At 44.2% G+C, this 12621-nt stretch overlaps 1 protein-coding gene across 1 annotated transcript in view; it reads left to right on the top strand.

Annotated features, from left to right (window-relative positions):
* The window catches only part of LOC148504795 (uncharacterized), a 59981-nt gene that overhangs the window by 14101 nt on the left and 33259 nt on the right, over nucleotides 1-12621 (top strand). The window contains exons 4-5 of the mRNA XM_088448237.1: nucleotides 5951-6088; nucleotides 7285-7416. Of these exons, the coding sequence (XP_088304363.1) occupies nucleotides 5951-6088; nucleotides 7285-7416 (270 nt within the window). The remainder of the gene's footprint in view (nucleotides 1-5950; nucleotides 6089-7284; nucleotides 7417-12621) is intronic.

The raw sequence follows: 12621 nt of genomic DNA, 5'->3' as shown, positions 1-12621 counted from the left end.
TTACAGGACCACAAACAGGCATACAAAGGGGCTGATTCTGAGTCAGACACAATACCAATGTTCACGTAGATTAGTGTTTTTTGCGACCGTGCATGCGTCTATCTCTAAGTCACATGGTGCCTGCGTCCCACAGTGTCTGCGCACAGAGTTGCTGGGATGATTGGGCCACACTAACTCTGTAGTGTATTAGGCATTTCTGGACAGAGAGGTGGCTAAACAGACACACAAAGATATACCGTCTTATGGGCGGGTTCTGAGAGTGTTGGAGGAGTGGCATTCGACCCATATATGTGCTTTATATAAGTTTTATATGTGTTTTATTCAGACATTTATGATTGTCAAGCACATAAAAATACACAAGGGAGCGCTAAATGAAGAGTTACAAATTAATTTAATATGACAAACTTAATAGAGCATACATTACACCTTGAATACAATATTAAAACCACTTAATATGGCCAAAAAATGTTTTATATATTAAAATAAGAAGATAATAGATATATATATATGGGGCAGCACAGACGGTGTAATGGTTAGCATTACTGCCTCACAGCACTGAGGTCGTCGGTTCGATTCCAACCATGGCTCTGTGTGGAGTTTGTATATTCTCCCTGTGCTTGTGTGGGTTTTCTCCGGGTGCTCCGGTTTCCTCCCACATTCCAAAGATATACTGGTAGGTTAATTGACTCCCTACAAAATTAACCCTAGTGCGTATGTGTGGGCGTATGTGTGGGTGCATGTGATAGGGGATATAGATTGTAAGCTCTTCTGGGGCAGGGACTGATGTGAATGGCCAAATATTCTCTGTAAAGCGCTGCGGAATATGTGTGCACTATATAAATCACTGGTAATAATAATAATAATATATAAAACAAGGCAAAATAAGCTCGTAGAGAATATATATGCAGTCCACTATGACTTTAGAGATCCGGTGTAATAAGGGAATCCACTTTTCAATAGGACATAGATAGATTTTCAAATGAACCAATGCAATTATCAGTGAGCCCAAATGCTGGCGCTATGCTCAACAACCTTCTCACCATGAATACACCTCACCACCACTGCAGATCTCAATCCCCAGTCCTTAATCCCGCGGTAGTGATGGTGGGAGGGCAATACCTCAGTGAATTATGCTCCATGTGAGATGTAGAGGCATCCACCTGATATTGGAGATGGAGCGGTGTCAGTGGGAGCAACACATTATCGGCCCTCTATTAAGGAGGGAGACGCGGTTGACACTGATGTGAAGGATCCAAAGTGCTTGTATCGGTGGAGTCCCGATTAGTCTCACATGAGCCACCAGAATCAATAACAATAGTGGACAAGTCTGCAAAACAGGTTCTTAACGCGTTTCTCCATTATAAACGTGTAAAGGTTTCATCAGAAGGGTATTACAGGTATCCAGCAGATAAAATATTTAAATGTTCTGATAACCAATAGTATCCACCCAACAATTATCTTAATTAAGTAGTCACATATATCTTTAATTAAAAGAAAGGGTAAAAAACAACTATTGGCTTAGATGTAACAACTCACCACACGTATGATCTCAATTTAACATCATTACCAAAAAATAAAACATAAAAATACATATGAAAAAGAAAAAAAGTGAACATTGGGCTCGATTCAAGCCCGCTCGCTGGATGTGTTCACTCGCTAGATGCGTATGCAAACTCGTCAAGGCAGGCGATCGCACGGCAAGGCATTAGCACACCCACTATGTCTTGTAGTGTGATTGCATTGTGTATGTAGACGCACACCAGCTTGTCTTAAGACGCCCACTTGCGCACGTCATCTCCAGGAAGTGTATGCAACCACTGGTAACATTGAGTACCATCGGATGAGATCGCAGCGCTTGTGGTTGACCATACCCTGCCGCAAGCACTGCGGGCGCTTCAGTGTAAATTTCAGCCAAGTGACGTATACTATTACACTGCCTCTTAATTATGCACGGCAAAACGGCGTTAAGATGTTCAGGCCACCCTCCCCGTTTCTAGCGGCCAGCCCCTGTCACCACCCACAAATGGCTTCTCCTGTCACTCACTCAGCCACGCTGTCTATGCACAGCAAGCAAACGCTAATGCTAGGGCACAATAATCACAGTGACCCAGGTTTGAATCCAACATAAAATGAGGAGAGAATGTATATATTTCTTTTAACCTTACAGCTAGTACATTTTCAACACTCATCATATTATCAATTATCTAGAAAGAAAATATACACAGATAGAGCTACCAGCCCCTAGTCAGCACTTCTCATAGTGTCAATTATATAGAAAAATAATAAGTATATACAAAGACAGCTCTAAACATTGGCCAGTCAAAATGGCCTAGTGCACTAATAACAAGTCACGGTTCTCATAGTGACCCAGGATAGAAACCAACTGAGAACAAAAAAACAGTATTAATTTTCTTTTACTATTATAACCAGCACATATTCCACAATTATCATTAATGATCAAGGTCTGCAGATTCCAAACTCCCACCAAATAAACTGAACTAATATAAAATTAATTTAAATTAATCTAAATATTTATACTAGATATATTATTTAGATATTAGATATTTCAAACACCTATAAAGCATGAAAACAACCAAGTAAATACCCCAGAGGTTAATAACTAAATATTATTCATTTCAATAAAGTCAGTAAGACCATTTGGAAATAAAGTGCCCAGAGAGAATATCCAAAAAATAGCAGAGAGACAGTTGGAGATACGTGTCAGTAGAGAGGGGGAGAAGTCAGGGTAGGAAAGGTAGCTCTGAGTATCATCAGCATATAGATGGTACTGGAGGCCAAAAGAGCTCATGATCTCACCTAGGGGTCTATTTACTAAGCAGTGTTAGGAGACAGAGTGAAAAGTGATAAGGTGCCAGCCAATCAGCTCCCAACTGTCACTTTTCAAGCACAGCCTGTGAGATGGCAGTTGGGAGCTGATTGGCTGGCACCTTATCACTTTTCACTTTGTCTCCTAACACTGCTTAGTAAATAGACCCCTAAAGAGGACGTGTAGAGGGAGAATAGGAGAAGTTTTATATGTGCTTTATATAGGCTTTATATGTGCTTTACTCAGACATTTATGATTGTCATATGCGGTTATTTTAGAAACGCTGTGTATCATAATTGTCTATATACTGTGCACAATTCTTCAGCTGGATGCTATATGTTTCTATATAAAAAATGTAATTAAAAAAAAGTTTAAAAAGAAGATAAGAGGAGTGAAGACAGGATGTTAGGGGCATTCCTTATTTTGCAGAAGGCAAACAAGAGGTGTCTGTAGGAAATAGACGCCTCCTGCATGCATCTGCGATCCAAGTGCAGCGTCCGTAGACGCTGCTTCGGATCACCATCGCAACCATCGGCCACGCTGGTTGCTGAAGCTTACCCAGCCTGGCCGTCCGAACCTTTCTGCCAGGTCTAGGAAGTCTGCATCCGCCCCCTTTTTGTAGAATGGTCCTGGTCGCTGCCTACAGTTCCCCAAATGCCAGGGAATGTCAATCAAGCTGTGGTTAAGGGGGGAGTGCCAGCGATCACACAGGACCCGACTGCACATGCTTAGAATGGGTCCTGCGCCTGCGCAAACCCAGGACCATAGGATTTGTACGTAAATCATCAGGTTTGCGTACAAATCCGAATCAGGCCCACTGTACACTACTGTATTCCTGTACCAGCTACAAGCTCGTGGATATCTGTCCTATAAAGGTTCCATTTCACAACATCCACTTTCACATTTAGGGGTCTATTTACTAAGCAGTGTTAGGAGACAAAGTGAAAAGTGATAAGAAAGTGATAAGGTGCCAGCCAATCAGCTCCCAATTGTCATCTCACAGGCTGTGTTTCAAAAATGACAGTTGGGAGTTGATTGGCTGGCACATTATCACTTTCTTATCACTTTTCACTCTGTCTCCTAACACTGCTTAGTAAAACCCCTTAGGCAGAGAGAAGCGACCTGCCAGGCACACTCCAACCAATGTATAAGAAATGTCTCAAACACACAAAAGTAGTAGTACCGTTAATTAGGACAGTCCTGATGTCATCTCACTCTTATGATTGAGTTAGGTCACAAATGATCTAAGCCAAACAGCATTTTAGGTGAAAAATGGAAGCTTGTAATTTAATGAAAGGGTAGTTTTTAAAGTGGGCGTAGGTTGTATGTTGATGTGATCTTGATTTTTGCATAGGGCTTCAAGACCAGAAAAGGGGCGGATCTAGACTGTTGTATTAGGGGGGCAAGTTAATGATTAATTCCGCCCCCCCCTTGTGGCAACCCCCCCGCTCTCGGCAGCCCCCCTCCCCCCCGCGACCCCCCCCCCCTCGCGGCAACACCCCCCTTTACTTTCACTTATCTCCGCTGCTCCAGTGATGTTCTCCCTCCGGTCACAGTGCAGGAGCCGGGAGACCAGCTGACTGGAGGGAGGACTTCAGCGGAGCCCAGATCTTCGGTCCCTGGACAGAGGTAAGTTTTACTTTTTTTTGTTAGCAGTGATCAGCGTGTGATCTATTTATACCACACAGCTGATCACAGGGTGTGAGGAGCCGGCTGTGATCGCTTCCTCCCCGGCTCCCGGGTCAGGTGACAGCCTGTCACTGACACATCCCCCTAACTGGGAGACGGGAGCTCCGATCAAAGCAACACAGCCCAGCCATTATCATCTCTCTCCTCTGAACTTAATGATGCAGAGGAGAGAGGTGATAATGGTCGGACAAACTGTGCTAGGGGGGGCGATCGCTCCAATCGCCCCCCCATGGATCCGCCACTGGACCAGTATGTATATTTGTACCCTGAAGTGCAGTGGGTTGATTAGAACCAGTACAAAACCCAAGTGACATTATTATTAATATGTGGCCATTTAAACCTTTTCTAATACACCACTACTTTCATTGCACAAACTATGGTGTATCAGTTTTACACAATAACAAGATGTGGCGCAAGCTGAATAAGCATAAGGCTATATAAGAGTCCTTAGTTTTTTGTAATGTACTAGAATTTTGGTCAACTGTTGCTAGGTGGAGAAGTTTGGAGGGTTTGTTTGGTTGGTTGGTTTCTGACCATGTGTGATATATTGGGAGTGGCTATATGTGGGCTTTATAAGGCTGGTGTATGCCCAACAACTTCCTTTCTGGACAATGTTTGTCCCTCCCTCCCTCCCTCCCCTATCTATTTCTTATGCTCTTTATATGTTGTGTTCTTACTAACACTATGTTATATTATCATGTTGGGCGGGAAGGTGCTACAAACCAGCGGCCACGTAAGGTGTAAGAAAAAGCTGTGGAGCACATTTCCTTTGAAGGGTCATAGTATGGCCTACCTTTGCGGGAGGACTTTGGGCGTCTGTCTCTGCTGACACGCTCATACTATTTATTATTATAGGGGGTTGTGAGTCTTCACAGCTCAGTTTACAATGACCACAGGTGGGGCGTCGCTCCCTAATATTGGTTAAGTAATGCGCAGCTAACAATGACCACAGGGGGGGGCGTTTCAATTGCTCCCTAATATTGGTTAAGTAACGCTCAGCTTACAATGACCACAGGGGTAGGCGTTTCAGTCGCTCCCTAATATTGTTTAAGTAACGCTCAGCTTACATTGGCCACAGGGGGGGCGTATCAGTCGCTCCCTAATATTGGTTATATAACATATGGCTGGAGCTGAGTGTTTGTAGCATCCTTCTTTGCCTCCCAAAAGTAAATTAAAAGCTCAGGGTCATACCTTCAATAAAAGCAAGTTATGACCATTTAACCAAAGCAGTCTGTGTCCGTGTCTTTATTTTAGTGTAAGTTAGTTGTAAGTTGTTATATTGTTTTTAATTGCAATAAAGTTATGGACGCCTTATGATACAATTCTAGGAGGTCAGTCACATTGGGGGATGTAGAAGATGTCATTAAACAATTACCTGTGAATGTAATGTACTGCATTTTTACCTCAGGTATACTCATTTCTCTTTTTCTACAGCTGCAGATGAAATAATGTTGGCACCTACAAGTGGGGCACTTACACCGGAAGAAGACCAACCTGCTAGTCATACCATAGATTCCATAAATCATGTGGCAAATGCAACATTACGAGTAGGCTGGAACAGTGAAACAGTAGGTAATACAAAATGACATTACACCTTCCTCTATTATAAATTCAGTGTGGGTACAATTTAGTCCTCTGAGTGCTGTAACTGGCATGCACCACAATCTGACAGGGCACAAATGGCATTTCTTGGGGTAAAAGTTGCAAATAAATTCCCTGGAGAGGAGGGGCTCCACATCACTATTTTTAGTACTGTTACAGGACCACAAACAGGCATATAAAGGGGCTGATTCTGAGTCAGACACAATACCAATGTTCACGTAGATTAGTGTTTTTTTGCGACTGTGCATGCGTCTATCTCTAAGTCACATGGTGCCTGCGTCCCACAGTGTCTGCGCACAGAGTTGCTGGGATGATTGGGCCACACTAACTCTGTAGTGTATTAGGCATTCCTAGACAGAGAGGTGGCTAAACAGACACACAAAGATATACCTTCTTATGGGCGGGTTCTGAGAGTGTTGGAGGAGTGGCATTCGACACAGACACTTATTTGCGTACATTGGAGACCATACTCTGATGGATATTCTGCTTCCAGCATGGGGCTGGTGCAAGTCCCAATGGTGCTAACGATGATTGTGACTGCAACCTCTCAAAGTGGGCCTCAGAGCCTTTGTACATTCAGATGCATGCTTGTACAGCAGGGGAGGGACTTTTACTAGCAATAGCATAAAGCATACATGCCGACAATCAGCCCCCTCCTTCCGGGAGGGAGCTGATTGGCGCCTAACAGCGGGGGGGGTGTCCGGCCAGATGTGACACATTGGGGGCGGAGCCACACGATCGCGTTATCGTGGCCCCACCCACTCTTCACAATGCCGTTATTTTCGGCACTGTGAAGCAGGGGGCGTGGCCACGATGACGCGATTCAGCGCGAATCGCGTCACCGCCCCCCCTGCTGTGAGGATTTCTAGTGGATTCTTGGGGAATGTCGGGAGGGTCGATTGCCTTTCCGGGGGGCCAGGAGTGGCACTCGAAAATCGGGAGGCTCCCGGCAAAATCGGGAGGGTAGGCAAGCCTGGCATAAACTCGCAGACATGACTGCGACAACAGATGCTAAAGCGACGGCAGCAGCAGAAGGGTTTGAGTCAATGCTTACACTGTTTCCTTCAGTAGGAACAAAGACAGGCTATGCTCCATAAACAGGGTAGTGGTGCATCTCCCCAAATCACACATTGCATGGACTAATCTGCTGTATCTTTGCCTTACAGCCTCTGCAGATACTGTAACTGTGGGCATTGTGATCGGAGCCATTGTCGGAGCAGTCATTGGATGTATTATTGCAGGGGTGTTGGTTTGGATGAAAAAGCGTAAAAACAGAGCACAAGAACCCATTTACAAAAGTAAGAAAACGTGGTCATTATCACCATATTTATTCTTCCTTCATTGTGGTGAGGTTATTATTTTATTGAATATCTTTAGACACATGCAACATAAAATATAACATATATGGTCACATCAACAGGGCCGGTTTAAGGGTTGTGGGGGCCCTGGGGCAACAACCTTGTGGGGGCCCCTATCAATATAATTGTATTAAAAGTATATATAAAGGGGGTCGTGGCCTGACTATAGAGCAGAGTGGCAGCATTTTCTGGGAGCTCCGCTCACCCATTCATATAACCCCCTGTTGTAAGTTATAATAGGGGATTGAAACTCCCTGAACTATACCTCCAGACCCTGAGGACATAGCGATCCTGTCTCCAGTGGCCGTCGCTATTCCAGAGACAGATCTGGGGACCCACAAATTTTGAGGCCTTCCCTGCACCCACAAGCCGCGGCCTCGATTTTGACCACAGCCTGTCGGCCGCAACTCACAGAGGGCCGCAGAGAGAACCGCCCGTGGCTGCTGACCGCTGACATCCTACCTTCACGCCAGGGGTTAAACGCTGCTGCCGTGAGACTGAGACCGGTATTCTATTGAACAGCCCCGGTCACGAGTGTGGTGCGCGAACCGGAGCGGCCGCGACCACCGCTGGAGACTGCCACACATCTCTGCTGCACCCTTTATGCCGGAATGCACATTCGGGCTGGTTAGCCCTGGTAGTCCAAGCCTCCTGTAGTCCCCGGGTAAGGCCCGAATCAGGGCACTCGATAGCGGGAGGCTGCCATCTTAACTCCTCTCTCTACCCCCTGCTGCTTTACCAAAACTTCTAACCTGCAGTACGGTGGAGGATATTGGCAGTGGTACCTCTCCCTGGTCTCCCCAGCCCCACATCACTTCTCCCTGAATACTGCTAGTAGCTACACATTAGGAGGACTTACCTCTGACTAGGACTCCCACTTACTATTAGTTACTATTAGTACCTGGCCTCTCCTTGCAGCTATATAGCGCTAGACATCACTGTCAGCCTCCAGCTTCACCTGCACCTTGTGAAGTAGGGGCCCTCAATTGCCAAGGACTATTGGGGCACTGCCAATAGCTGAACCAATATTGCCAGAGCCGTGTCTATGACGCTGATAGGCCACCTTCCAAGTAATAAAAACCACTGCTGCTACGAAATGCTGGCTCATTTTCACTAATCCCAATTTAACCCTCCGTCGCCCATCTATAATATTGAGTTACAGTACAGGCTCTTGTATCTGATATCTAATACATAACTGCGTGTGCCCAGTTCTTTCATAATGGCACCTAAACGCCCAATGTCTTCATCGACTGTTCCACCAGTATCTTTCTTTAAAGCGTCTCCTTCCTCACAAATTGATAAAGCAGGCCTGTCTACTAATAAAAGCAGTAAACACCTGTCTGCTTTAAGTGCTCCGTCTGACGGCCTTCCACAAACTACCTCCAGACCACTGGAAGTTGCAGATGATGCCCCACTTGCAATGGGCTCTATGAGGATGCTCTTGGCTTCCTTTAAACACTTTTTTACTTCCGAATTTAAAGCAGCTCCGCAATCCTGCCAACATTCGGTTGACGAGTTGGGGTCACGCACAGATCATTTAGAGAACAAGTTGGAAGAAGTAGTAAAATCACACAATGAACTGATCACTCTCCATGAAGAGCTACAGTCAGAGGTCACATCTCTGAGGATAAAGGGGGCCATTCAGACCCGCTTGCGAGCGGCAGTACGCTCGCAAGCGGGTCGTTGTTCCCCACTGCGCATGCGCACGACGGAGGGAGCTCCGTCATGCGCATGCGCGAGAACCGGGGAGCGACAGGCTTTCCATCGCTCCGGGTCTCGCATCAAAGGGGGCATGCTGTCGATGTTGATTGACAGCACGCCCCCTTTGGTGGGCGTGCCAGGGGCGTGCCTACCGTCTGAAGCCGGCCCCACTGACATCACTAGTGATGTCAGTGGGAGTGATTTTGGCTCTGATAGAGCCAAAATCACTCCAGGGCTTGTGGCAGGGAAACCCTACTGCAGGGTCTCCGTCGCAAGTCCGATGGTCGCGATGGTCAAGACCATCGCGACCATCTTTTTGGCCGCTCGCATATGCTGTGGGTGGTCACCCACAGCTATACGAGCGGCCAGGAGGCCGCTCCATTTTCATGGAGGAGGGCCCTGATTCAAAGCGAGCGCTCTGGTCAGAGCGTTCAGCTCTGAATCAGGCCCAAAGACTGCAGACCTGGAAGATAGGTCTAGGCTAAATAATCTCAAGCTCCGTGGAATTCCGGAGGCAATCCCGAATTCAGAGTTGACAGAACATGTTATGGGAATATTTACGAAACTTCTACCGACTACACAGATCTCGGACTTTCTACTGGACCGTGTGCATAGACTGCCTAAAGCCCGTAATGCTCCTACAGATGCTTCTAGCTATGTTCTGATGCGATTGCACTATTTCCATACTAAAGAGGCAATTCTTCGTGCAGCAAGTGACCAGAGCCATACAAAAAGCATCCATCAATCATAGATGGGGTTTCCCCACTAAACTGATAATCAATAGAAATGGCTCTACCGCGATAATGTCAGATCCAGCGGCCGGTATCCAGCTTCTTGTGTCTTGGAATTTAGAGACATCTCGCAGAAAATTCCAAGCAACCTTCATATAAACCAGGAATGGTCTTAATTGTTCTCAGATGTACCGTATCCTTTCTCACAACAATGTACACACCTAGTGTTGTTAGATTTAACTGATTATGTAGTTATAAGATGTTCCTTTTCTGCGAACCTATATATTTAGTGTGATTAACATAGAGGTAGTAAATTACCGACTTACCTTTTAGAGCTGCCTTTTCTGTTTAGGTCGCAGAACTGAACATCATGTTATTGTAGCGTTTATTTCACAATCTGGATTACTGGGTGTGTACATATATATATATATATATATATATATATACATTTGAGATATTTTTTCTGTGTTTTCTCTTTATACGATAGTTATAGATCGTTATATATGTTTTCTATTCTCTAAAAAGAATACTCAAGTTTAAAGCAGTATATTCTGACCCCGGGCGACGGGGGTTAAATGTTCTTTTGGTCACCTACCCCAATGTATCACCTAAGAAGGTGGTCCCTGATAGTCCCTTTTAGGAACTATTTACTCTTTATTATTACTCCGTTTTTCATTTTTTTTTCTCATTTCACCAATTTAACAAGTTTTCAGGTACTATACATATCCGATAAACAGTTCTTACCTTTGGTACAAGTAGGTTCAGAACAACTAATGCTAAGCAATGTTATTCTATTTCCAAATGGTTAAGATACTATCTATTAACGTTAAGGGACTCAACTCTCCCAATAAAAGAAGAGACATTTTGCTAAATGTAAAGCTCATATCATCGCTATTCAAGAAACCTATTTCCAACAATCCGCCCCCCCCTCAATTCTCTAACTTGAAATACCCTATTTGCTATACCTCCAACGGCCCTTCTAAAAAAGCAGGAGTGCCGATTTTATTTTCTAATACATGCAATTTTATCTTGGATAAACAAATAAATGATAAGGAAGGCCGATACCTTATGCTTATAGGTAAGTTAGATAATGTTCCAGTGACAATTGCATCAATCTCTGCTCCAAACATGAAACAAGTATCCTTCATCAGGAAATTTTGCACGGCTCTTCAAACGTATAAAAAAGGGATTTTACTATTATTAGGGGATTTTAATATAGTCCCTGATCCGCTATGAGATAAATCCTCACCCAAATCCAAAGTGAGTCCTCATCCCTCTCAAGACCATTCACAGAGATTCAGACAAATTTTTTGTGAATATCAGCTTTATGTTGTTTGGAGGGCGGGGCATCCGGGTGAGAGGGACTACACCTTTTACTCCCAGGTGCACAAATCCTACTACCGCATTGATCTAGCCTTAGGGGATAAATGGTCGTTACCTTATATTAAACCATCATTAATTCTACCGGTTGCATGGTCAGACCATGCGGCACTGTCTATTGATTGGGATATTACTAGATTGAGATCTCCCCCGGGCCCCTGGCTTTTGGGAGAATACCTCCTAGTTAATACGGAATCTAAACAACTAATATCAAATGCCCTATCCATGTATCTGGAAACCAACAAACCAGAAGATACTTCCTCATTTACTTTCTGGTGTTCGCTAAAAGCAGTTATTAGGGGTTCAGCTATTTAGGCAGCGGCTCGCCTACATATGGCGTCTATCCTCCAACAAGCAAATATCGAATGTCGACTAGCAGACTTAGATGCTAAATATAAACTTAATCCGAATGATGATACAGTCTATAGGGAATTACTCAGTGTCAGGGCAGAATGGAACACATTGGCACTTAAAAAGTCCATCAGACAATGTTCAAACTACGCCAAAAGTTCTATACTCAAGGAGACAGAGCTGGTCGTTTATTAGCATGAAAGTTAAGGGGGAAAAGAGCAAAAGATAGTATTAGAACGATTTCCAATATTAAAGGTATCAAAATTACAGACCCCTATGATATAGCAGAATCCTTAGCGCAGTATTATGCCTCCCTGTATAACTTGAAAGATGACCCTATGACACCCCCAACCTTCGCTAACCCAGATTGATGATTTTCTTAGTACAGTCTATCTACCATCTCTGGACGCTGACGCTTTGGGTAAGCTGGCTGATCCCTGGTCCGAGGAAGAAATTCTATCAGTAATCAAATCCCTTCCCTTAGATAAGGCACCGGGACCAGATGATTATATAATTAAATTCTTTAAAATGCTTCCAAGATACTTTGTCTCCTATATTAGCACAAATGTTTAATGATGTTTCGTCAGGGGGCTTATTCCCGGGAGAAATGCTGGAAGCAAGAATAGTAGCCTTTCCCAAACCAGGAAAGAACTTGACATCCATGGCTAATTATAGGCCAATTGCACTCCTTAATACGGATATAAAAATATTTGCCAAACTCCTAGCAAATAGACTTAATTTATTGCTACCAACTTTAATACATCAAGACCAGGTAGGATTTGTGACGGGGACGCAAGGGACCTGATAAAACGAGGAAGGTGATTTATATTATCGAATCATTTTCCAGTTTTGACCAACCTCTCCTACTATCATTAGACGCAGAAAAAGTTTGATAGATTGAATTGGAAATACTTAAGTTAAGAGCTGTCTTGGTTAAGTTTGGATTCAAGGGCAGGTTACTAACGTCAGTACTTGCATTATA

This window comes from Taudactylus pleione, unplaced genomic scaffold, assembly GCF_031769625.1.
Source record: "Taudactylus pleione unplaced genomic scaffold, aTauple2 ptg000454l, whole genome shotgun sequence".
Lineage (NCBI taxonomy): Eukaryota > Metazoa > Chordata > Amphibia > Anura > Myobatrachidae > Taudactylus > Taudactylus pleione.
This window is presented reverse-complemented; position numbering and strand designations above follow the sequence as displayed.